Source organism: Heloderma suspectum, chromosome 16 (genome assembly GCF_057233095.1).
Source record: "Heloderma suspectum isolate Gila_16-S chromosome 16, 16-S_ref, whole genome shotgun sequence".
Lineage (NCBI taxonomy): Eukaryota > Metazoa > Chordata > Lepidosauria > Squamata > Helodermatidae > Heloderma > Heloderma suspectum.
This window is the reverse complement of record NC_139473.1, coordinates 23022237-23047690: the sequence shown is the minus strand read 5'-3', so window position 1 is coordinate 23047690 and position 25454 is coordinate 23022237. Positions and strand designations below refer to the sequence as shown.

General features: G+C 49.4%; 1 protein-coding gene across 5 annotated transcripts; it reads left to right on the top strand.

Annotated features, from left to right (window-relative positions):
• Positions 1-1571: 1571 nt before the first annotated feature.
• Positions 1572-23406, top strand: FKBP6 (FKBP prolyl isomerase family member 6 (inactive)). Of its 5 annotated transcripts, XR_014786203.1 has the most exons (11): positions 1572-1642; positions 2864-2978; positions 4449-4538; positions 4877-5079; positions 11558-11677; positions 12666-12860; positions 14161-14270; positions 15492-15582; positions 17796-17986; positions 19819-19988; positions 22931-23394. XR_014786203.1 is itself a non-coding variant. In XM_084823392.1 (9 exons), the coding sequence occupies exons 1-9, from the start codon at positions 1601-1603 to the stop codon at positions 22964-22966; spliced, it is 1002 nt and encodes a 333-aa protein (XP_084679518.1). In that variant the 5' UTR covers positions 1572-1600; the 3' UTR covers positions 22967-23406. The 5 variants fall into 5 exon arrangements, 1 of the variants encoding a protein (XP_084679518.1); XR_014786201.1 differs by lacking the exon at positions 17796-17986 and having other exon boundaries at positions 19819-19953; XR_014786200.1 differs by lacking the exon at positions 17796-17986.
• The last annotated feature ends 2048 nt before the right edge of the window (positions 23407-25454 follow it).

Below are 25454 nucleotides of genomic sequence, written 5' to 3'. Positions count from 1 at the left end.
ACCATCTGCGGTGATCTTGGAGCCCAGGAAAATAAAATCTGTCACTGCTTCCATTTCTTCCCCTTGTATATGCCAGGAAGTGATGGGGCCAGATGCCATGATATTCGTTTTTTTAATGTTGAGTTTCAAACCAGCTTTTGCACTCTCCTCTTGCACCCTCAACAAGAATCTCTTTAGATCCTCTTCGCTTTTGGCCATTAGGGTGGTATCGTCTGCATATCGGAGGTTGTTGATCATTCTCCCAGCAATCTTAATTCCGACCTGTGATTCATCCAACCCGGCATTTCTCATGATGTACTCTGCATATAAGTTAAATAAGCAGGGCGACAATATGCAGCCTTGTCGTACTCCTTTCCCAACTTGGAACCACTCGGTTGTTCCATGTCTGGTTCTTACTGTTGCTTCTTGACCCTTGTACAGGTTTCTCAGGAGACAGGTGAGGTGGTCTGGTACTCCCATCTCTTTAAGAATTTGCCACAGTTTGTTGTGATCCACACAATCAAAGGCTTTAGCGTAGTCAATGAATCAGAAATAGATGTTTTTCTGGAATTCTCTTGCTTTCTCCATGATGCAGCGAATGTTGGCGATTTGATCTCTAGTTCCTCTGCCTCTTCTAAACCCAGCTTGTACTTCCGGTAGTTCTCGGTTCACATGCTGCTGATGCCTAGCTTGTAGGATTTTGAGCATCACCTTGCTGGCATGTGAAATGAGCGCAATTGTACGATAGTCTGAACGCTCTTTGGCGTTGCCCTTCTTTGGAATTGGAATGTAAACTGACCTTTTCCAGTCTTGCGGCCACTGTTGAGTGTTCCAAATTTGTTGGCATATTGAGTGCAGCACTTTAACAGCATCATCTTTTAGGATTTTAAATAGCTCGGCTGGAATACTGTCATCTCCGCTAGCTTTGTTCTTAGTAATGCTTCCTAAGGCCCACTTGACTTCACTCTCTAGGATGACCGGCTCAAGTTCAGTGAGTGCACTATCATGGCTATCAGGGACATTCAGATCTTCTGTGTATTCTTTGCACCTCTTCTTAATCTCATCTGCTTCTGTTAGGTCCCTGCCTTCTTTGTCCTTTATCATGCCCGTCTTTGCACAAAACGTTCCCTTGAGATCTCCAATTTTCTTGAAGAGATCTCTAGTCTTTCCCATTCTGTTGTTTTCCTCGGTTTCTTTGCATTGTTCATTTAAGAAGGCCTTCTTGTCTCTCCTTGCTATTCTCCGGAACTCTGCATTCAGTTGGGCATATCTTCCCCTTTCTCCCTTGCTTTTCGCTTCCCTTCTTTCCTCAGCGACTTGCAAAGCCTCATCAGACGGCCACTTGGCTTTCTTGCATTTCTTTTTCCTTGGATGGATGGAGTTGCTGCCTCCTGAACAAGGTTACGGACCTCCGTCCACAGTTCCTCAGGCGCGCTGTCTGTCAGGGCTAATCCCTCAACTCTGCTCCTCGCCTCCACTGCGTGGAGGGGCGGGCGGGCGCGCGGGCGTCGGGGCGGCGGCCGCCGAGGGCGCGGGATTGGCTGGGGCGGGCGGCGGCGCGCGCCCTTCGGCCGCGAGGGCCCGGGGGCCGCGCTGCGGCGGGAGGAGCGGAGGCCGCGGCATGGACGCGGGGCGCCGCCCGCCCGAGCGGCCGCCCGGCGCGGTGAGCGGGGCGGGGCGGCGCTGCTGCCAGGCCGCCCGGGGCGTCGGCCGCGGCTCCCCCTGCCCAGCCAGCCCGGGGGCCGCGGGCGCCGGGCGGAGCGGCTGGCGCCTCGCCCCGTCCCGCCCGCCCGGCCGCCGCTGCTCCAGTCGGGGCTGCCTCTGCGTGGCGGCGGAGGAGCGGCGGCCCCGCACCTCAGGGCGCCGGGCGCGGGAGCCGGCCGCTCGAGCCGGGCCTCCCGCGGCAAAGCGGAGCGCGGAGCAGGCCTGCAGCCCCGCCGGTCCGAGCAGAGGGCGGATCCGAACGGGGCGCCGGCACCTCGTGCCGCGTCGGGCCCCGCGGCCCTCTGGCGCGGCGGGCGGCGCGGCCTGGCGGCGCCGGCTCGCCAGGGCTTCAGGCGGGCGCGTCTGCTTCCCGACCGCGGAGACGCCGCCGGGGCGAGCCTGGGCCGTCTGCGCGCGGAGCAGGGGCTCTGCCGCGGGGCTGCCCCTTCCGCAGCCCCGGAGTCGGAGCGAAGCCGCCTCGGCCGGGCCGCCCTTTGTCCGTGGCGCTGGCGCCGCTGGCTGGCCATTTGCGGCCCTCCGGGGGGGAGGGGGGCCTTTTCTTTCGCAGTCCCGCACCCCGAGCCCCGCAGGCGGTGATGCGAACAGGGCCTGGCGTCTTCTGCACGTGAAGCAGCTGGGCTGCCGCCGAGCAGTGGCCTCCTCGGCCTCCTTTTCCCTCCGCGTTCTCTCTCGCGCACGCACAGGCACACACGCACCCTTGCAAGGGGAATAATATATTTTCTTTTTCTGGATCCAAGTATTTTTGAGACGACATGACAGTTCAAGAGCATGGTGTCTCTGAGGATGTACGGAGTGCTTCTCCCTCCCACATCTGGGCTCCTCAAGGGGAGCAGGGTATTTTATAAAACAGAACCATGGGGGCAATGTGCAGAGTGCATCCATTCCCCGCTCCCCTCCACAAGGGAAATTTTCCTCCCATTTCTTGAATCAAGCTTGAGTAGCTAAGGAGAGAGTCTTACAGTGTCTTAATATATACATTTTTTCTGGCTTTGGCTGTGGCAGTTTTGATTTTTGCTGTTTGTATTGATGTAGAGTTCATAACTGATAAGCAGCAAAAAACTGATTAATGCCTATAAATCAGTGCAAGGTGTATTTGAAGGAATCTATACTAAAAATGCAACATTCTGCTTAGCTACCTTCTTGTTTCCACTGTCCCAAGTCTCACCACCGGTTGGGTCAACGGATGCAGGATATTACTGGTGACAGAGGCGTGCTGAAGGAGATTATCCGTGCTGGCTCTGGTGAAACGGTTCCTCCTGATGCATCGGTGCTAGGTAAAGCAGACATCAAAAAGTCTATGGCTGCTATCTTACGCGTGCTCACCAGGGAATGGGCTCCATTTGACACACATTGTGTTGTTTCAGCTGAGGGCCAAATAAGATGAGACATTAAGGGTGCTATCCTATGCATGTTGAGACAGAACAAAAGTCTACAACTCCCAGCATTCCCCAGACAGCCATGCTGGCTGGGGAATGCTTGGAGTTGTAGGACGTGTTCTGTCTCAACATGCATAAGATTGCATCCTGAATGTGTGTATGCATGTAGTATGTATAGATTTTTTAAAAATTAAATAACAGGTTATGTAAAGGGCAGTCAGGATATTTAACCTTTGCCCTTCTGCTACAGACTCCCCTCGCCAAACGCTGCCTTTAAGGGCCAATAGCAGCTGGAGGGTTTTTAAAAAAAATCAGGACTGTGGTGAAGGACGGAGAAGGATTAAGGTCCTGCAGTCCACTGCAGTCCCCATCCTGGTCGCCCTTTCCCACAGGTGTTGTTTAAATGTCAAAAGGAGGCACGCTAGGTGCATTCATGCCATTATTATCATGTCTAGTTTGCCCCGACTGAACTTGCGTGGATTTTGTTCCAGGAGCAAGTTGGCTAGTCTTTCTTATTGGCCATCTACCCCACCTGTTTTGAAATCTGAATAGTGGCTATGCTACGCAGGTTTTTTAAAAACGTTGTCTCTGTGGCCTCAAGGAAGTGCCTTACTGTGAATTGTCTCAGTGAAGGACTCTTCTTCTCTTCCATAATAGTAACTTCTAGTAGTGCTGAGCACTCTTTCCTTGGAAGAAGAATGTTATTGCAAACAAACAAATAAATAAACGGTATTGGTAAGTTAACGTTTAGTGTGTGTGCGGGGGGTGTTCTGAAGCATAGATTCCTTACTTTGGTTTGGAGACCAATATCTGACAAAAGATCAGAATGGTTCTGTAAATCAATGTATTATCACTGATTTACAATATTTATATACCACCCAATGGCGAAGGATCTCTGATTGGTTTAAAGTAAAAATTGTAAACTAATAAAAAAGTAAGACACAAACATGAAATCTAAGACTAGTCACAGCATAAAACAGCAACTTCTGGACCTGCGTAAGCACCCACTGGTCAGGCACTGGTCTGACCCACTGGTCAGGCAGGCCCCTCGGGCTTAATGTGAACAGCTTCTAAAGTCTTCTGGAGGCTATTAAGCTTTTGCTTTCATGTTTGGAAATGGAGTACATTTAAGTGTAGATTAATGGCTGCTATAGGACCTGAAGTAACGCAAGAAAATGTTATACCATAATTCTGAGTTTAGAAATTGTGCCATAATAAATGAAGCTGAAATGCTCTCTCAACAAGCTTCTAGGGAAACGCAGCAAGGCTTATGCTATGAAACAAGAGTTGCTTGTAACTGATGAAATAATAAGTTCAGGGTCCCTAACTGAAATTGATTTACTCTCTTCTGACTTTGAACTCCCGCAGTGAAATTTTCAGGGTACTTGGACTACATGGACAGACCCTTTGACACAAACTGCTTCAGGAGGAATCCCAAACTCATGAAACTTGGCGAAGGCGAGTCCAGCTGCGGGGCTGCAGGGCTGGGTGGGCTTTAAATGTCACGTATGTTCTAAGCAGACACTGCTCCTTGGCATCAGGTGGGCTTCTGGTCGTGTGCATTTTAAAGCTGTCTGTCCTTAACAGTGTTCCCTATTACCTCTTCACAGCCCCCCTCCCCCACCACTGCCTTCCTCCTGTACTAACTCATTTGCTTTGGGCTCCTTTGTCTCCTGCTCTCTCTCAGACCTTCTGCTGCGATGTTCCTAATGCTTGCAGCCGCTTCAAGAGTTTGCAGGGCTAGCGATGCAGTACATAGACGTCAGAAAAAACCTTTTCCTTTTTTGCCTTCCCAGACATTACTCTTCGGGGCATGGAGGTTGGACTCCTCACGATGAAGAAAGGAGAGCTGGCACGATTTCTCTTCAAGCCCAGTTATGCTTTTGGAGTGATGGGCTGCCCCCCCTTAATCCCTCCAGATGCCACAGTCTTGTTCGAGGTTGAGCTTTTGGACTTTCTGGATTCGGCAGAGTCTGACCAATTCCTTGTCCTGACTCCTGTGAGTTCCCCAGTATTCTGTGTGTAGTAGTCTGAACAAGTACAGATCTCTTTTGTTCTCTAAAGTCTGCTGTCTGAAGTCACAAAGCGTGGGGTATCACAGGAAGGCAAGACAGGGTTGCTGATAAAGCATCAATTCCTGCCCCAGCGCCTTCCTGCTGGCAAACAGGAGCTGTTAAGGTTGGAGTCTGCGTCCTGCGCTGAAGCTGGGCCCTGCTCCCTGCCAAGAAGGTGGAAGCGTAAGAGTGGAACGAGGTCAGTTCCAGAGGACACGGGAGGAAAAGAAGGGCAAGGGAGCTTCTTAGTCTGACCGAGCAATGAAAACAAAACACTCACTTCACCACTTCTGTTGCTGGCCAAGTCTCAGAAATGTCAAACTGCCTTTCATTTGCTGCATCCCACCTTGTGCTCCTCTTTTATTTTATTTATTTATTTATTTATTTTTATTTCATTTCTATACCTCCGAATAGCTGAAGCTGTCTGGGCGGCTCACAAAAATTAAAACCAAACAGCACACAATAAAACAATTTTAAATATATAGAACATTAAAACCACAATAGGACGATACAACCACAATAAAACCTAGCAGCAGTGCAGGAGTTTAAAATACAGATTTAAAACAGCAAAGCTAAGCTCCTCTTTCCCATTGGCTGTATGGCGGAGGCTAGCAGCTGAATGGGGGACGAGAGGAATCTTGGATCAGCCATTGGGTTTGTGACTCTGCTGCAGGCCAGCTCTCATCTTTGGAATCCGCCCGGGGACAGTGGTGCAGGTGGGGCAGGGCAGGGTAGTCTCTAGAAAGAAAGTGTGGCGTTTCACAGAGCTGGGGCTGGGGTTAAAGGAGCAAGGGACAAGTGGTGCAGGTCGGCTGTGGGGACAGGTCCACACTTGCAGCCGCCAGAGGAGCCATGGAAGCGCACGGACATGCTCCAGGTCTCCTTTTACTCCCCACCCACCCTGGTTGTGCATGTGGCACCAAAATAGTTCTGATCTCTCATCACTAGAATCCCCACTGCTGTGCTCCCTTTGGAATGCAGTAGTGGGGCTGTTAACAACGTCCATGTTTTAGACAACATAAGACAAATCAGCTTTTGATCTTCTTTCCAGTTCCCTCAATCTGAATCAAAGCCAAAAGCAAACCAGAAAAGGAGAGAGAATGCAGCTTCTAGGACGCTTTACAACCCTGTCCTATCTTTGTTTGTTCTGTACTTAGGCCTGATGAATTCAGTGGGACTTGCTCTGCAATAAATGTGCAGAGGATCGCAAATGCTTTGCTCCAATATGCAGTTCTTACACACAGCATTGGGCTGTGCATATGGTCACATCACCAAACAGTGGTTGGCACTAAGTTTGAGAGTTTCCCCAGAATTGAAGTAAGTGGATGGGGAAGCTGATTTCCTAAGGTCTGAGGAACACACGCCTATCATAGAATCATACAATAGTAGGGTTGGAAGGGGCCTATAAGACCGTCGAGTCCAGCCCACTGCACAATGCAGGAATCCAAGTCAGAGCATCCCTGACAGATGGCTGTCCAGCTTCATCTTGAATGCCTCCAGCATGGGAGAGCCCACCACCGCCCTAGGGAATGGGTTCCATTGTCGTATTGCTCTGACAAGACGTTTTCCGATGTTCAGCCAGAATCTGGCTTCCTGTAACCTGAGCCCATTCTTCCGTGTCCTGCACTCTGGGATGATCGAGAAGAGTTCCTGGCCTTCCTCTCTGTGATAGCCTTTCAAGTACTTGAAGAGCGCTATCCTATCTCCCCTCAGTCTTCTCAAGGCTAAACATGCCCAGTTCTTTCAGTCTCTCCTCATAGGGCTTTGTTTCCAGTTCCCTGATCCTCTTCGTTGCCCTCCTCTGAACCCTCTCCAGCTTGTCTGCATCCTTCTTAAAGTGTGGTGCCCAGAACTGGACACAGTACTCCAGATGAGGCCTAACCAGTGCTGAGTAGAGGGGAACTACTACTTCTTGGGATTTGGAAGCTATGCTTCAATTCATGCAGCCCAAAATAGCATTTGCCTTTTTTGCAGCCACATCCCATTGTTGGCTCATATTCCGCTTGTGATCGACAACAATTTCAAGATCCTTCTTGCTTGTAGTGTTGTTGAGCCACGTATCCCCCATCTTGTAACTGCATTTGGTTTCTTTTTCCGAGGTTCAGAACTTGGCATTGATCCCTATTAAATGTCATTCTGTTGTTTTCTGCCCAGCGCTCCAGTCTATCAAGATCACTTTGAATGTTGTTTCTGTCTTCCAAAGTATTAGCTATCCTGCCCAATTTTGTGTCATCTGCAAATGTAATCGGCATTCCCTGCACCTCCTCCTCCAAGTCATTCATAAAAATGTTGAAGAGCACTGGGCCCAGGACTGAGCCCTGCGGTACCCCACTCGTTACCTCTCCCCAGTTTGAGAAGGTCCCATTGATAAGCACTCTTAGCATCTGATCCTGTAGCCAACTGTGGATCCACTGGATCGTTGTTTCATCTAGCCCACTTTGAGCTAGTTTGCTCATCAGGATATCATGGGGCACTTTGTCGAAAGCTTTGCTGAAGTCGAGGTATATTATGTCTACAGAATTCCCACAGTCCACAAGGGAGGCTTGTTACTTGATCAAAAAATGAGATCAGATTCATCTGGCAGGATTTGTTCTTGACAAATCCATGTTGGCTTCGAGTAATCATGGCATTGTTTTCAAGGTGCTTACAGATGGATTGCTTTATAATCTGCTCCAGAATTTTCCCTGGGATTGATGTCAGACTGACTGGTCTATAGTTCCCTGGTTCCTCCTTTTTACCCTCTTTGAAGATAGGGATAACATTAGCCCTCCTCCAGTCATCTGGCACTTCCCCCGTCCTCCATGATTTCTCCAAGATAATGGACAGTGGTTCTGAGAGTTCTTCTGCCAGTTCCTTTGTTACTCTAGGGTGCAGTTCATCTGGCCCTGGAGATTTGAACTCATTCAAAGTAAGTAGGATTTGAACTCATTCAAAGTAAGTAGGATTTGAACTCATTCAAAGTAAGTAGGATTTGAACTCATTCAAAGTAAGTAGGATTGGAACTCATTCAAAGTAAGTAGGATTGGAACTCATTCAAAGTAAGTTGACCATATGCCTATTGATCTCAAGCTGCAATCCTGCCCCTTCAGCCTGTACTTCACCTTTGCCAGGGGGGTCATAGACCCTCTTTTGGGAGAAGACTGAGCCAAAGTAGGAATTGAGCACTTCTGCCTTTCCTTGGTCATCTGTTATCATTTTGCCATCCTTATTTAATAGTTGAACCACCATTTCTTTCCTGTGCCTTTTACTATGCACATATCTGAAGAAAGCCTTTTTGTTGCTTTTAGCCTCCCTCGCTAACCTCAGCTCGTTCTCAGCTTTAGCCTTCCTGACGCCATCCCTGCAATTCTGCGCTACCTGCCTGTACTCTTCCTTTGTTGCTTGGCCTTCCTTCCACTTCCTATATGTGTCCTTTTTTGTTTTCAGGTCATCTCTGAGCTTTTTGTGAAGCCACAGTGGCTTCTTCTGTTGTCTTCCACCTTTTCTTCTTGTTGGAATTGTTTCTAATTGTGCCTTGAGTGTTTCCTATTTTAAAAACTCCCACCCATCTCGGACTCCTTTTCTTGTTAGCGTCGCTTGCCATGGGACCTTCCTGATCATTGTTCTGAGTTTATTAAAATCGGCTTTCCTAAAATCCAGGGTATGCATTTAGTTACAGTCAGCTTTTGCTTCCTTTAGAACCAAGAACTCCAGTATAACATCGTTGCTTTCACCCAGAGTTCCCATAACTGCTACTTTATCCACTAAGTCATCTCTGTTGGTTAGGATCAAGTCAGGGGTAGCCAATCCTCTAGTTCCTTCCTCTACTTTCTGTAGGAGGAAGTTATCTGCCACACAAGTCAGGAATTTCCTGGAGGGGCCATGTTTTGCAGAATTTGTCTCCCAACAAATATCGGGAAAATTGAAGTCCCCCGTTACTATTACATCATGCTTCCTTGAAACACTGGCAGTTTGCTTTTCAAAAGTTTCATCCTCATCTTCTCCTTGATTGGGTGGCCGGTAGTAGACTCCGACCACCAGGTTCCTTTTATTCCTTGCTCCATTTATTTTAAACCAGATGCTCTCGATGGGGCTACCAAGCTCTTCCATCTGTATTTCTGTGCAGAGATATGTATTTTTCACATATAGTGAGTGCAACCCCAGCACCCTTTCTGTTCCTCCGTTTTGAACAAGTTATATCCATCAATTGCTGTATTCCAGTCATGAGAGTCATCCCACCAAGTCTCAGTTACACCGATCAAGTCATAATTTCTCTCCTGAAGTTTGTTCCGTTTGTTTCCCATACTCTGGGCATTAGTATATAGACATCGAAGACCATGTGCTTCATAGTCTGGCTTTCTTCCTACATGTGTCTGAAGACTATTATTGGGTGCTATCAGAGCTGTTCTCCCCATTGTGGTGCATGCGCCTTCATCCATTGTTACCCCAACTTTACATCTCCCTTCCCCGTAGGATTCAGTTTAAAGCCCTCCTGATGAAGTTCTTCATGCTGTGGCCAAACATATTCTTCCCATCCTTTGTGAGGTGCAACCTGTCCCTTGCCAACAGCCCATCTTCCAGGAAGTATAGCCCATGGTCCCAGAATCCAAATCTCTTGTGCTGGCACCACCTTCGTAGCCAGTCATTCACCCGGAGTATTTTTCTTCCCCTTTCTATCGCTCTTCTAAGTACTGGAAGTATGGATGAGAAAACTATCTGGGCCCCAAAGTTCTTGAGTTTCCTTCAAAGCTTCAAGGTGTGACGTGATTTCTCCGTAGCTCCGCTTGGCGGGATCATTTATTCCAGCATGGATGAGAAGAAAGGGATACCTGTCAGCAGGCTTTATGAGTGGAGGCAACCCTTCAGTCACGTCTAATCCGTCCTCCCAGGAGACACCATACCTGGCGAGTCCACGGGTCTTCGCGACATACTTGGGTCTCGATCCCACGCAGCAAAGAGTCTCCCACTACTACTACTCTTCTTGTTGTTGTAGGTTGACTGACCTTCAGCCTCTTGCTCGCTGTCCTGCGGGGTCCCCTGTACTTCTTCCTCTGCAGGCTGTCCAATAGTCTCATCCACAAGTCCCTGGAATCGGTTCCACAGCTCCACTGCTTCCACTGGTGCTGAGTAGCTTCTAGTTCTTCTGCTCCTAACTGTCACCCTTTTCCAAGGAGTATCCTCTACCTCATTTTTCCTCGCCTCAGCAGTTTCCTCTTCTGCCTCAGCTTGCTGTTGCTCTTCTAACTCCTGTACTTCACTTTACTGCTGTAGTTCCACCGTTCTGTCCAAGAACTCTTCGTGTTCTCTTATTCCCTGGAGGGTTGACAGTTGCCGCTCCAGACCTATCTGATTAGGTTTCGTGCTTCTTTAATATGCCACTGCATGATAACAGGAGTTTCCCTTATAGAAAGCAGGTGGTTGGATTCTACTCCTGATCCATGTTGCTGATACAACTGCTTCTTTCATGGTGGGCTTGGTTAGGAGAACGGTGCTACTCTGCGTATAGACTACACGTACAATTGTAGGATCGGAAAGGCGAGTTCCGTTGGGTCCCTCTCTTTGTGTCATCAGGCAGGGCCAGCCTTCCTAATCCAGACTAGGTTGTGCTCTATGCAGAGACCAGGCGTACTGCAGAGCAAGCTGCTCCATGGAATGTGAGCATCTGCTCCTGGCCATCTGGCTGGGGATGCGCCACAGCTCCACATGCAGAAGATCCCAGGACAATTGCCAGTATCTCCAGTTAAAAGATACTGGCTGGGCTGGGAAGGGGTCTCCACCTGAAATCTTAGATAGCTGCTGCTAGCCAGGGTAGACATTCCTGGACTAGATGGACCAGTGACCTGACTTGGATAAGGTGGCTTTATAGGCGCCGGGCAGGGGACCCAGCCAGTCCAGCCTTTGGAAAAAATGGCTTCCTGATTGCTCAGGCGAGACGGATCCCTATATTGGCCAGCTCCACCTGCTGTGAAGCATCATAAGTTCTGTTTTGTTGGGTTCAAGACCATGCCAGCCAACGTCCCGTGTCTTGTAATGCAGTCCCCGACATCCCAGGGGAAAGGAGAACATAACCTTCCCTGACCCTTATGAGCCGCAAATTGGGCACTAGAATAATAAAACCAAAAATCACAGAAGATTTCCTGTTTCCTCATCACCTCTGTTCTAGGGAAACGGTTAAAAGTTCTCACTGAGCTGCTGTCTGATTTCCATTCTGTGTTTGTACCCACAGTCATACTTAAGTGAAATTGTTCTTCCCTCTTGTTGCATTACCCTCTATCTTCTCTCTGCCTTTCCCCTATCAGTTGAAACAAGCCACGCTTTCTCCAGCTCCACTCATGGCAGGGTCTCCATTTGTGTAAGCTCTGTAGTTTTCCAGTGTATCTGTTCCAGTTTGAATTTATCATTTGACACTATTCTCTCTGAGCGGATTGTGGCTTCTCTACACAGGAGCAACAGGATAGATTTCCATTGCAGAAAGTGCTGAAGGTAGCAGAAACGGAGCGGGAATTTGGAAATTACCTTTTCCGCCAGAAGCACTACATGGATGCCAGAGAAAGATACAAGCGGGTAAGCAAAGCAGCTGTAAAGGGGTAGGTGGGAATGAAGCACAAGCAGTGCATGGAAATGTAGGCTGGACCTGGCACAATCGCACTTTTCCCTTCCTACCCACACCCATATTTATACCCTGAGCTCAAGAAAAAGAAATAACTAGAAAGGGTTGATCTCCAGACATTGGAGAGGCGCTCTGGGAATGACTTCTCGGGCTTTCTGTGTGTATTAACTTGCCTTGTGATACACATGGAGCTGCCTTATACAGAATCAGGCTGCAGGTGCAGCTAGCCCTGTGTCGCCAACTGACCAGCACCGTCTCTTTGCTAGTCCTGCTGCCTGAAATCCTTTTAACTGGAGGTTAACTGGAGCTTGAAATCTTGTCACTGAGCCAAGGCCCCTAAATAGTTGCTGTCTTTTAGTTGAGCTTAAGGCAATGTGAGACGCCCATGGACTCATTGGTCAGAGTTGCCTGAAGTGGTGACACTATGGCTGAAGCTGCCACCCCCACCCAGTGGTGTGGGTGGGGTGCCCTCCAAAACATCTGGAGGGCATCAGGCCACCTGCCCTTGGTCTGATGTGATGGAACATTGAACAGGCAGCTCTAAAAAAAGGACCATATTTTAAAATTATTATTATTTGATTTTTTAAGGACCATATTGTCACTTCACTACCTTAGTTAGTCATCGTAATCTATGCCCTAGATTTCCGTTGAATGTGATTTTGCTCTGTTTCTTTCTAAACTCAAATCTGCAAGTCTGTGAATCTGTAATCGAGGGAAAATCTCTCCCCCAAATACCATTTTTTCCGCTAACATTTTTCTTCTGTGAAATATTCACATGTCCATCAGTCTCCCAGGACAATATTCACACTAACCAAGTGTGTACAACAATCAGTACAAGTTGCTCAAATAAGAAATTTTCCTACTTATTCTGTATTTCTAATCTTTTGTTGAGATACTGCTTTTTTGTGTAAATAACAGTGCTTCGTTTCCGTCCCCGCTTAGGCCTCCTCGATCTTGCAACGTGCGAGTGCCAAGGAGGCTGAACAAGTCAAAGTCGGTGCTGCCAAGCTCCTGGTCTTCCTGAACTTGTCATTTGTTTACTTGAAGCTGGAACGCCCAGCCCGAGCCCTTGCCTATGGAGAGAAGGCCCTAGAGCTAGATGAGAAGAATGCCAAAGCTCTCTTTAGGTGTGGCCAGGTGAGGAATTGTTTGGGTTTATTCTTTCTAGAGTCAAACATTTGCTAGAGGGCTGAATGGGAGTAAAAATAATGGCTGAGAGGACCGGGGTCTGTCTCCTTGCTGGTGTGGATGTTGTTAGCCGTGTACTGGGCCTCCATGTAGAACAGCTAGCATGTTTGAGCCATTTTTCAGATGCTCCCATCTCCAGTTTGCAGTGATCCCCTGGCCTTTTATGCAGCACACCGATGGTGATCATAGGGCTGCTGAGATGGGCACAACCAGAATGTGGAAAGCTTCCCCTGTAGATGCAGCCCTAGGAAGTTTCCTTGGGCCCCCTAGTAAATGCCATTATGGGAGAAATTATGAGAGTTGCACAGTTCGTTCGGGCTTATCCTTCATGTGCAGCATGGTGGTGCACATTCCCCAGTTGCTCCCACCTGGCTCCTCCTGCCAGCCAGAGTGGCTAAACTAACCAGAAAGTAACAAGGAACATTAACATTCAAAGCCCTAAATGGCTTGGGGCCAGGTTATCTGAAGGGTCGCCTCCTCCCATATGTGCCTGCCCAGATCCTAAGATCATCTTCAGAGGTCCTTCTCTGGGAGCCCCTGCCAAAGGAAATGAGGCGGGTGGCTACCAGGAAGAGGGCCTTTTCTGCTGTGGCACCCTGACTGTGGAATGAGCTCCCTAGAGAGGTTCACATTCCTTTTGTCACCAGGTGAAGACCTTTTTTCCCAGTATTTTAGCATTTTAGCTTCCTAGTCTTTTAGCTCTGTTGTTTTAAATCTGCATTTTAAATCTCTTCATTGCTGCTAGGTTTTATTCTGGTTGTACTGTTATATTGTGGTTTTATGCTTTGATACTTGTTTTATGCTGCACTTTGTGGTTTTAATTTTTGTGAACTGCCCAGAGAGCTTCAGCTATTGGATGGTATAGGAATGAAATAAATAAGGAAGCAAAAGCTTAGCATTATGTCTGAACCAGGGCTGCTGGTTTGTTGCTCCCCTCACAAGCCAGAGGGCTGAAGCCAGTCAGGGTGAAGCCACCAGGGAAGCAACAAGCCAGGGTTCGGATATAATGCTAAGCTTTTGCTTTCCTGTTAGTTTCTGGTTTAGCCGCTCCCACTGGCAGGAGCGATCATGCACGTGCAAGCGTGTTGCTCAGGAACAGTAATCCAGACATCTCTGCAATCCTGGCTGATTGTTGCATGTGAATGTGGCCAAAGACTCTCTTTTTCCTCTTCTTTACTCTTCAAGAGGAATGAGCAAACTGCATGCATAACTTTACTTGTATTTTGAATGCTGTACTCTTAACTTCCAGGCTTGCCTGTCTCTGACAGAGTATGAGAGAGCACGGGATTTTCTGGTCAAAGCTCAGAAAGAGCAGCCCTTCAACCATGATATTAACAATGCTCTGAAAAAGCTGGCCAGGTGAGGGAGCTCTCCCTTTACTGCCGGTAGGATCATTGCTTGGCTCAACATTCCCCCTCACAGTATAAGGGTCCAAATGTATTCCTCGCAGCTGTTAAGCCCATGTATTCTTCTGGTGATTAAACTGTCTCGCAAGGCAAGTGAGTGGAAAAGCAGGGAGCCTTCGCGGCGCTGAATCCCCAGCTATGTCAGATGGCGCTTGAGGTCCTTGCCAGGGGAGGCCCCCTGTAGCATGGATGCCCCCCTCCCCGCGCCAGTACGTGGGCGGTGAAACCATCAGGAGTTGTATTTAATTGGCGGGGGGTGCGGGGAGAGTGACCCAGTTTCAAGAGCTTGGTAGCACTGCATTTAGGATTTGGGGAAATGGAATCATTCTCCTGCTGTAGTACTAGGAAGGAATAACGGGACAACTCCCTAGCTTTCCTTGGTTGCCTCCTTTAAAGCATTCGGTAGACTTTCATGATTGCCCTCTGTGTTCTCTGCCAAAGCCTAGAAGTCTTTCCTTGTTCCATTAGGACAGGGGCGTGGAACCTCTTTCAGCCTGAAGGCCAGATGCCATTTCAGAGAAGCGAGGGGGGGGGCTGCATTCCAGTGGTGGGCGGGGTGAAGGTGAGAGGGGTGGGGCCAAGGCACTGGCCTCTGGCAGCTCCAAGCTCTTCCTGCCAGTCACTCAGCCTTAGGGGCGGCATTTCAACCTTTCAGAAGGGGGAGGGGGGACGCTGCAAAAGCTGGAAAGCCACCAAATGATCAGGGGACATGGGGTGGGGGTAAGGGGATGGGGCATGGCCGCCTGGGAGGCTCTGGAGGATTGGGGCCCCATGCAGGCCAGATTTGGCCCCTGAACTGGAGGTTTCCCACACCTGCATGAGGGGAGGCTTGGGACATGTTTTCCCTTGATGTTTTCTTGAGAGCACAAAATTGGCAAAAGTTCGGTTTACCCAGGCTGTCTCACTTGGTTGGCTGCTCTTCATTTATCAGTTACAAAACTTAAAGGACACTTACCATGTCCTGCTGTTTAGATTAAGTCCTGCTGTTTGACTTTTTTGTTGCTGCTGATGGCAAGATGCAGACAGCCCTTGGTGTTGTCACCCATGTCAGAACAGTTGTCCTTCCATTCCTGAGGGAACAGTTGTACGTTCAGCCTTTGTTTCAAAATTTTGTGCATTTTAAAAACAGAGCTGGCGGCAACCCCACGATGAAACAATTTGCTTTGTATTGCAGCTGTTACAGGGATTACGTGGTGAAGGAGAAGGAAATGTGCTCCAGGATGTTTAGCCCCCTCAATTCTCCTTCAGCAGGAGCAGACATGAAGGTAATGGCATTGCCCTGAGGAGCTGCAGGGGCTGAGCCTTGCGTGATTTTGGGCCGCATCTCGAAGATGGACTCTCCCTCTCTCCCTGTGTGCGCGAAGGTTACAGTAGGAACATGTATGGATGATAAGGCACCCTTGGCTCGGCGTGCCACTCTCCTGACAGGGGCACGCCTAGTCTTGCCCCAGGTTTCCGTAGGTATCCCGAGGTGGACCGCCTGCCTGGCCCCTTGGCCAGAGAGCATCTCGCTTCTGCTGTGAGGCACAGATGTGACTATACTGCCAGGGTGCTACAAACCCCCAATCTGCTTGCTGCTTACATAGTCCATAACCCCCTGGCCAATTGTCATAAGAGTCAGAGGGAGAGGGGGTTAGGGGATGGTCTTGGTAGATCCTTCAGCCATCCTTGAGTCCTGGGCAGCTACCTGTTCTTGCTGATGGGGGCGCCAGTGATGCCTGTTTCCATGGCTCATTATTAGAGCCTAATCCCACCATAGACTCGTCTAGACGTACTAGTCCGTTGAAAGTGGGATCTCGAGGCATCGCCCTGCCTCACTAACTTCTCCGCTTGCTACTTGAGACGATTCAGGAGAACGAGGGAGCGAGGCGGATTGCGTGTTGTGCTGGAGCCACGGAGCCTCCCTAGCCTCTCTCACACAGGATTTTGATGTCGAGACTGAGCTGCAAGTAAAGAAGTCCCTGGCTTGAATCTCGCCTCTGCCATGAATGCACAAAGCTGGCTTAGGCAGTCCGTTCTCTCTCAGCCTCAGTCCCCTCCTTCGGGATACAGGGTGGTTGTAAGGGTTATGTCTAGGTAATGCATGCAAAGCACTTTGAACACTTGAAAGCACTATACAAATGTTAGGTAGTTTACTGTTGTTGTTGTTTGTTTATTTCTTGCTTGCTCCTTGCAATCTAGCAGAAGGGAAGCTTCTTATGCTGTACTTCAGGGCAGGATCCTGTCACAATTGAAGACAGGGCTGATAAGATGCGTTTGGATCAGACCGATAAGATGTGTTTGGAGCTTTGTTGAACAGTCCTTTTAAAGGGCTTGACACAGAGCCAGCAATGTTCAAGAAACACCTCCCTTGCTAATGGAGTTAAATTCAGATAAAGTAATGAGATATTGCTTGAATTATAGGACCATCACTGACCAGGAGTGACTGACATAAAAATGCTGTCATTGTAGTAGACAACAAACAGTCCATATAACAAAGGTTGGGAATCTTTCAGTGGCCTAGAAAAATCGCTGAGCCATCCATCTCCCTTTGCTGTTACAGTAATATCTAGCTCTGGCCTAAACATCACCAAGGCTCACCTGGGAGCTGTACCTGCTTCCTTCTGCCCACACCTAGAATACAGACATGTTTGGCCAGGCATTCCGAAGCTGCTGTTTCCTGAAAGGACTGTCTCGGGTTCTCTTGGGGTTTTTCCAACACTGGAGAGCTGCTGCTATCTCTCCTAAGTTTCACTTTATTTTATAATAACCTCATATGGGCTTGGTTATTTTTAGGTGGTTCCTAACTATAACCACCCACAAGGAATGTTGAAGCTGAATATTACAGGAATGGTTGGAAGAGAAGAAAAGGAGCATAACAGACCCACAGACTTGAACTAATTTTTAAACATTCCTTCTCCCATTGAAATTCTGGGAACTGCAGTTCAGTGAGGAGGGGGTAGGAATTTCTAATGGAATTCTCAGCGTCATAACTAATCCCCAGAATTCCTGGAGAAACTATGACAATTAAACTAGTATAGAATTGTTACAATTTGCATCTGCAGATGTGGCCTTTGGAGCTATAGTAGTTCCAAAGAATAAAGGATGCAGGTGAAGAGATGCAGCTCCTTTCTCTGACCTGCTAACATTCAGAATACTAGAAGTGAGCTTTTTACATTACACAGGGCTCTGCTTCATAAGTATTCAGGTCTTCAGAACAAATGGGTGCTGCTGAGAATTCTTTAAAACACTGGAGCAGGAAAGTTTAAACTATTCATGCAAACTCAGTTACAAAATAGTTTGGCTTTTCTGGAGGGGTCGGTTGCACCAGTCTTCCCCAACCCAGTGCCCTCCAGAAGTGTTCCAACTGCAACTCCCATAATCCCCCAGTCAACTAAGTAATCCAGCACTTCTGGAGGGCACCAGGCTGGAGAAGGCTGGGTTGCGCTGTCCTCTGCAAACAAAGTAAAATGCCAGGCTCCTCCTCTCTTTACTTTAGAACTTCACTGGACTTCTGTGAGACAGAGAATTGCTGAAGGAAGAAGAGGGAGGCTCCTCCGGAGAGGAGAGCAGTGGCCATAGCCAGCACATGAACAGAAGCGAACTGGGGCAGTGGCCACTTGCTGTTGGAAGCCTGCCTGTTGCGCGTGTGCTCTGTGCCATCCCAGGCGTGCTTCCCCCAGTGTGCTGGTGAGCTTGGGCTATGGCAGCAGGACAGTGGGATGACTTCCAAGGTTGGTCTGCAGGACTCTGGGAGTGGGCTGCACTGCAAGGCCTGTCAGCTGGCAAGACTTGTCAGCAGGGTGGAATGACTGTATCTGGGCTTGGGACCAGCGGCAGCTGCTGTGACCCCGTGAGCTAAAAAAGACGCTCAGATAAACCCCAGAGCACGTCTGCAAGACAGCATAGCTCCAGGGCCAGCATTTTGGAGTGGCGTTTCTCTCCCGTGATTCAGCTGTAGAGTTTGAAACAGTCTTGCAAGCATACCAGGGCTTTTTGTTTGTGGGTTAAACACAAGGCCAGTCTGAAAAGTAAACTCATTTGTGCCTGTTCTTTGACAAGTGGAAACAATCGTTAAAAGGAAGGAACCTTGTAAGACCATCTTGTGCATTGCTATAATGTTTTCAAGCATTCTTGCCCTAACGTGATAAGGCTCCTTCCTCCCTTTGTGGGTCCGTTCGGGGACATTGTCTTACTGCTGTCAGAATGTAGTCACACACCTGCATATGTGAAGTCAGCCTTCATTTTGCACCCTGCTGCTCAAAATCAGTCAGCAGCTCTTTCACGCACCTATGACCACAGACTGTGATGTCCTAGGTGATTTTTACTTATTCAGGAAACAGAATTTTTGGTCTCATCTGAGATGTTTTTGTCTCAGCAAGGCAGTGCAGTGCGAAGGGCCATGGAGGTTATCCAGTGTGGGGGGGGGGGGTGATGGGAACACTTGAGTGCTGCAAGGTCATGTTCTGTTCTGAGTAGTCCTGGGTACAATACTGTAGCCTGCTTTGCTGGAAGGTTATTGTGATATGGAGGGACGTGCTCAAGAGCTTGTGACTCGCTCTTTGCTGAAGTTCTCGGGAAAAGAAGAAAGGTAATGTGGGGCGGGTTGCAAAAGGTTGTCAGGCCTTTGCTAGCCAGAAGGTAATAAAAGGAAGATGAAAGACTGTCTCCCTAAGTGGAACAATTACCTTCCCTCCAGCCCAAGAATTATCAGAGGGCTGCCTCTCAATTCTGTTCAGGTGTCTCATCTTTCCTGCTGGCAATAAACTCATTAGCACCTGAAGCTGGAGGCTTCTACCTATGTGTATCTGCAGCTGTGGAGAGGAGACCAACAAGGCTACCTGGGGAAAGGCCTCCCTGGGGTGCTTCCAGATGAGGATTCTATTATGCGATCACTCCACCTCATTCATGGTTCTGGACTTTGTTGTCTCCTGCTTGTAATCCTCCTGTGTTTTGCCATTGCTTGAGGGGTGGTAGAAAAAGACCTGTAATAAATTTTAAGCTGCCTCTTGGTGCTGTGGCCTAGTCTGTCCTCCTTGACCTGCCTGTCTGCGATGGGAATCACGTGGCTCCAGGAATCACATGGCTCCAGGAATCACGTGGTTCCAGCACTTGCCATAGGTGTGTGAAAATGCTGCTGACTGATTTTGAGCAGCAGGGTGCAAAATGAAGGCTGACTTCACATATGCAGTTGTGTGACTACATTTCTCATCACTTAGTGATGCTCAGTGAAATGTTGCTGTCTGGCCAGGCTCCACAGAGCTGCATGGGAAGGCATCACGCAAAGGGCTTCTGTCTGCTCAGAGGAATGTTGTAGCTCAACTGGCAGAGCCCCCTGCTTAATTGCAAACTGCTTCTGAAGACTACTCTTCACTTTCAAAATCAGTTTGCTATGTGGCACGGGGACTGTGCAGGATGGAGACCGTTGTTTGGAAAACACAAGCCCAGCGGCCTCTCTGCACATGCACCTAGACCTGCTGTTCTTTGAAACCTGACCACTCAGCATGTGAATTCTCCTTAAGGCCATAGGTAAAGGTGTCCCCAACCAGTCGTGTCCGACTCTAGGGTGTGGTGCTCATCCCCGTTTCTAAGCTGAAGAGCCAGCGCTGTCCGAAGACGCTTCTGTGGTCATGTGGCCGGCATGACTGAACACCGAGGTGCACGGAACGCTGTTACCTTTCCCGCCGAGGCGGTACCTATTTATCTACTTGCAATTTCTTGCTTTCGAACTGCTAGGTTGGCAGAAGCTGGGACTGAAGACGGGAGCTCACTCAGTCACGCAGCCTCGGGTCTCGAACCACTGACCTGCCGACCTTCCAGTCTGCAGTTCAGCGTCTTAACCACAGGCCATAGGAGCGTCTAAATTCACTAAGCAGCAGCAACTGCTTCTTGTTTCACACTCAGCAATACAGCACTAGAAGTCACCTGGCGTTATGCGCAGCCAGTTCTGATAATACAATGAATTAGATGCTTCGGTATATTTTTTGAATTCTGCATGTCTTCCGGGTGGTGTGTGCTTCCCACATAAGCCCCATGGATAGAGCAGAGGCTGTGTTGACCATGAACGCCACATGCACAGCGCTTGCTGTCGTGGGGCAGCTGGCCGCCCGGGACAGGCACTGCCAGTCAGCAGATGGATGGAGGGATAAATGCTCAAAGTATCTGAAAGTGTTAAACCAACCAGGGTGAAGGCTGAACTTCTTTATTGTGAACAGAGGGGTATGATTATGAAATGGTGGGATTTGCCTTGATTCTTCATGTTTTGCCAGTGCAAGTGTCCACGCTCAAAAGTTTGGGGTGGGAGGAATGAACTTAAAAGTTCAGGGTAAAACCCTCTGCACTTGTCCCTTGAAGGCGCTGGTGTGATTGGGTCAGCTGCTCCCGGATTTGTGTTTGAAAGCAGAAATCCCGCTTTGGCACAGCGCCCCAGCAGCAGCAATGCTGTTCTTGCACCTGAAGGAGCAGCCCCTCCTGGAAGCTGATCAAGCCCCTCATCTGCGCAGTCCTCCGAGCCTCCTTTTTTGACTGTGCAGCCACTGGGTGGGAACGAAAGAGGCGGACTGATCAGATGCTCCTCAGAATGACTACAGGGTTTCAGCTGGCATACGCCTTCTTAGTTAGCTCTGTATAAAGACTTTAAACTCAATGCATTCAAGGGGGGACAGTAGATGTCTTGGGTCGAACCCTTGTTTGCTGCGGAGAAAGGGTTCTTTGTAGCTGTGGTGGATGTTTCTCATCCATGGCTCAGCATGTGACTGTCGAGAGGAGCTGTGCAACTGGCAGGGCATCATGCAGTGGACCGTAGGTCACTTTCTTCAGTGGGGGACCACATGTGACATGAGCCGGCTTGCTGTTCTCAAGCAGTTTCGGAGTTGGCATCTGTGGAGCATCAAGCCAACCGGGAGCTGAACAGGCAGAGGCAGATGGAAGAACTGGGCCTCATGGAGGGAGGAGGCGGGCAAGCTGCGTGCTGCACCCCGCATCGGTAGTTGTAGCCCAGGGGCCCTTTCTTTAAAGTTGAAAAGCCGTTTGGAGAGAGGCGAATGGAGAGGCGGGCGAGGGGACTAAGCCCTTCCCCTCCCCCCATGGAATTAGGGGTGCGCGTTTTCCCGTGCGGACGCATCAGGCAGCCTCCGCCAGCCTCCAGGCGTGTTGCACTGCAGCTCCCATCTTTCCAAGCCGGAAGACTGGTAGCTGAAAATGGTGGGGAGCTTTGGGGGAAGGTTGGTGGCCCTTTCTGGTAATTATTGGATGTAGATTTGAGTTATGTTACTTGTCTGTACCTCTTTGGGTATGAAAGGAGTATTCCCTGTCTGAATGTTAGTGTCTGTCCTACCTATTACAGATTTACGCCCATGAAATCCAGCCATTTATGCCACGTGATGTTAAGCACGTATTTGAAAAAGGGAGCTTGATGATGCCACTTCTGCTTTGAAGGAAAAGTGGCCACCTGATGAGGAGAGGCCGTCAAGCAGCAAACGTCAGCCTCCCCTCTCCCCCATTGCCCTGCAGCAGAGACTGGCAAAGATCCGCCTGCCAGGAGGCTCCTGGGACACTCTGCTCCTCTGAGTTTTGCCACTTCCGGGGGAGAGCAGGGAATTGCGCAGGTGTGAGAAGGCAGCCGCTGCTCTTCTTCTCTTTCTGGCTCACCCTCTGGGCACCGCAGCAGGGAGGATTGGGCCCACAGAGCTGCCCAGAGGCAGATCGTGAGCAATTGCTTGTGCCTGTCCCTTCTGGGTGGGGAAGCACAGGGAGTCACCGTGGAAGGAGCTGCTGCGCCGTGCTGTCCCTCACCGGCGCGCTCCCTCTGGCGTGGGGACTGAGCCCAGCCAGTCCAACCTCCCCATCACCCATGAGAGCAGGCAAGTGAGCAGGCAAAGGCTGGGGTGTCCAAGGAGGGAGAGGTGGCTGATCCTCAGAGGGGGACCTGCCGCCTTGGTCTGCTCACTTGCACCTCTCACTGGGTGGTGAAGACTGGGCTAGCTGGGCCCAGTCCCCACCACCGCCACATCCCACAGGGGAGTACAGGGGAGTGAGGTGGCTGATCATTTGGTGACCAACCCTCTTTGCTGCACTGCAGAGAGCGAGGAGAGGGCAAGTGGGCAGAAGCAGCTACTTGGCTGTCTCTGGGCAGCGTTGTGGCCCCAGTCCTCCCTGCTTGGTGCCCAGAAAGGGTGAGCAAGAGAGAGGAGGGAGGAGCAGCGGCTGCTTGCTCTTGAGTGTGCATTTTCCTGCTTGCCCCCAGAAGTGGCAACGCTCCTCGGAGGAGATGCAGCTGCTCCTGCGGGATGTGGGGAGGCCTTGGGGGCTTCTTGGCTGGGGAGGCCTTCCTCCTTGTTCTGAAGGGACAGCAGAAAGGAGGAGAGACGTCTGTTTGCTGTTGGATTGCCTCTCCTCATCCAGTCAGTTGCTTTTCCTTCCAAGTAAAAGTGGCTGTGTTAAGCACTCTTTTTTGCATTTCATGTTAAGCCCTTTATTGTAGCATTATAACGGCCCGGGCCCGTGGTAACTCACTGATTTGCAGAGCTCATTGTGTTTTGACACTGATTACAATCTCCTAAAAGTGTTGCCACTCTTATGTCCTGACAAAGAAATACATGGGGGTTCTGTGTCATGGTGTGTTGGTCGTTTCAGGATCCAGCTATGCAGAAGGAAGGAACTGATCTATAATGGATGAAAGCCCACTTCAGAACACCCAACACCAGTGTCCTTGTTTTGGGGAGCCCTGCTTTGTTTGGAGTGCTTTGAACTGAGAAGATTGAACAGTTTTTATGCACGCACAAGCACCATGTTTGCTGAGGTGTTGCTCTTTTGGGGTTGCGTTTGGAAACTTTGTTGAAAAGAAGATGGTTCCCCATCACTCTCTCCTTGTTGTGAAGGGAGCTCTGTCTATCTTTAACCAGACACTGATAACTGGTAACTGATTATTTGCAGACAAACTTATTTTCCTTAACTACCTGCCTTGCCCAGGACTTGAGCCGCTTCTCAGGAGGGTGTAAGTAGGAGACTCATGATGTGTTGTGTTGTGTTGACCCAAGAATGGTCTTCGAAAAGTTGTGCTCCTGATTCTAAAAAACTAATAAATAATGTCAGCATGCTTGGTGTCTGTTCATTCTGCCACGGCTATGTGTCGCTTGATGCAGGGCGTAGAAGCTGGAAGGCACCATCCCATCTTGCCTTGGTAGGACGGCCAACTTGGGAGTTGCTGCCTACGATGTGATGTGATGTTTCAGCATGTTGACACCCAAGTAATGTAGATTATTCCACATGTTCTTCAAGATGATGTACTGCGGTGGATGGGGCTAGTAATAGGACCATCGGAGGTGCCTAGGTCAGACCCTCAGTCCTTCTGGCCGAGTATTGTCTGTGCTGACTGCCAGCCATGACTCTGAGGTTTCAGGCAGGATGTTTTCCTAGCCCTGCCTGGCGATGCTGTGGGGGATTGAGGCAGGGCCTTGGGCGTGCCCAGCAGGGGCTCTGCCGCCAAGCGACAGCCCCTTGCCCGGCTGTTGTTGCTCTGCCAGCAATAGCTGGGTCACACTGGTGCCGCTACGACTGGGTTGCGTTGGCAGCATTCTTGTTCCCTTTTTAAGGTGTGTGGTTAAAAAAAGAAAACTGCGGGGAAGAAACATATATGGGGCAGGGGGGTGAAGAGAAACAAGCATGATAGAAAGCTAGTTCCACGATACAGATTTGGGCAGAAGATGGATCCTGGTCTGAAAAGGTGGAAGCAGGTGTACAGGTGTAGTAGCTAATCCTGAGCTGCGTAGTCCAAGTGTTGTGCGGGCTTGAGGCCGTCATCTTTCAGCTTCTCCCCTGGGTTTGCTATATGGGAATACTACTGAGCTTTCAGGCTTGCCGTAAGGATTACGAGGAGAGTGTGTGTGGCTCATTTGAACACTTGAACAGAGAGCGTGTCAAGCTGCGCTTCTGAGTACACTGCAACAATGAAGTCTAGGAACTTCTCATTCTCATCTTTGATAACAATTAGGTTTCTCAGAATCCCAATTTCTGTGAGGCATTGTAGAAGACATCTTTTCATCTCTGTTTCTTTCAAAACAGCTTTAATCTTGATTTAGGGAAGTGGGAGGCTCCCGTAGCATTGTGCTCTTCTCTCCACCCTACAAAAGATTTGGCAGCCAGTTTGGGGATGCATATGGTCCCTAGGCTAAAAAGTGCCATGTCCTGCACATGGCAAGAGGCGTGCATGAGCAGCTTGTCATGGGCCAGGAGCTGCTCATGCGCGCCTCTCATGAGGCCACAAGTGGTCACATAAACATGACACCAGCATGGTTTGCTGGGTCTCACTGTCAGTTGCCTCCACTTTCTACCAAGACCACCCCCATATCTAGAGCCATGTGTGTATCACTGTTGTACCAAAACTCTTGTATGCTGCTACTGAATGCATAATACAGTTTCCTGAGAATCTCGATTTTGTTTTTCAAAAAGCAAGTGTTCCAGCTCTTAAGTGACTGCAAAGCTGTACTTGAAGCCTGGTGAGCATCTCAGAAGCCAGGGTGGGCAGTTGAGTAAGAATGTGGCTTCAGTACTCTCTCCATGAGAAACTGAAGCAGAATAAATGAAGCAAGGTAGTAAAAAGTGCATTTGTCATGCAAATAAATGTCAATTCGCATACTGTGCAAGCTGCAAAATTCAGCTGCTCCTGGTGCAGAATTTGGCTGTTAGAATGTTTAGGCAGAGCATCCGCAGCCTTGCCAATGGCTCACTGGGCCTGCTGGTGTCTGCACATTGCGGGAAATGACCCGTCGCATGTTTTGGAATAGAAACTGAGCTCGGCCATGCTGGCTGGGGCTTGCAGGAGGGGCAGCCCAACCCAGGAGGGTGCCTCATTGGGGCAGGCTGGGGCAGATGATCGCTCCCGAGAGACACGGCATCCGCAGGCCAGAGGTGGCTGCGTGATGCCGTGGGAGGCAGCAGGGGGCAGCAGGCCCTTGGCTCCCTGACCTGCACAGCCTCTCCACTTCTCCTCGTGGATCCCCTGCTTTAATCTCAGCCAGCATCCAGGCTCTGTTTTCCCCAGGACATACTGGTCGAAGTCTCCCATAATTTGGATGAATTGTGTGGTTTTAGTATATGCTAATATATCTGCCATAATGCACCTAGTTTAGCTTGATTATTTAATGTATAATTAGTTTTA

Bases quoted from the DNA above. Each gene is read 5' to 3' on its own strand.
- FKBP6 (XM_084823392.1), top strand. From the start codon at position 1,601: ATGGACGCGGGGCGCCGCCCGCCCGAGCGGCCGCCCGGCGCG. The intron at 5,080-11,557 runs GTGAGTTCCCCA...TTCTCTACACAG, and splicing joins AATTCCTTGTCCTGACTCCT to GAGCAACAGGATAGATTTCC. The intron at 12,861-14,160 runs GTGAGGAATTGT...CTTAACTTCCAG, and splicing joins CTCTCTTTAGGTGTGGCCAG to GCTTGCCTGTCTCTGACAGA.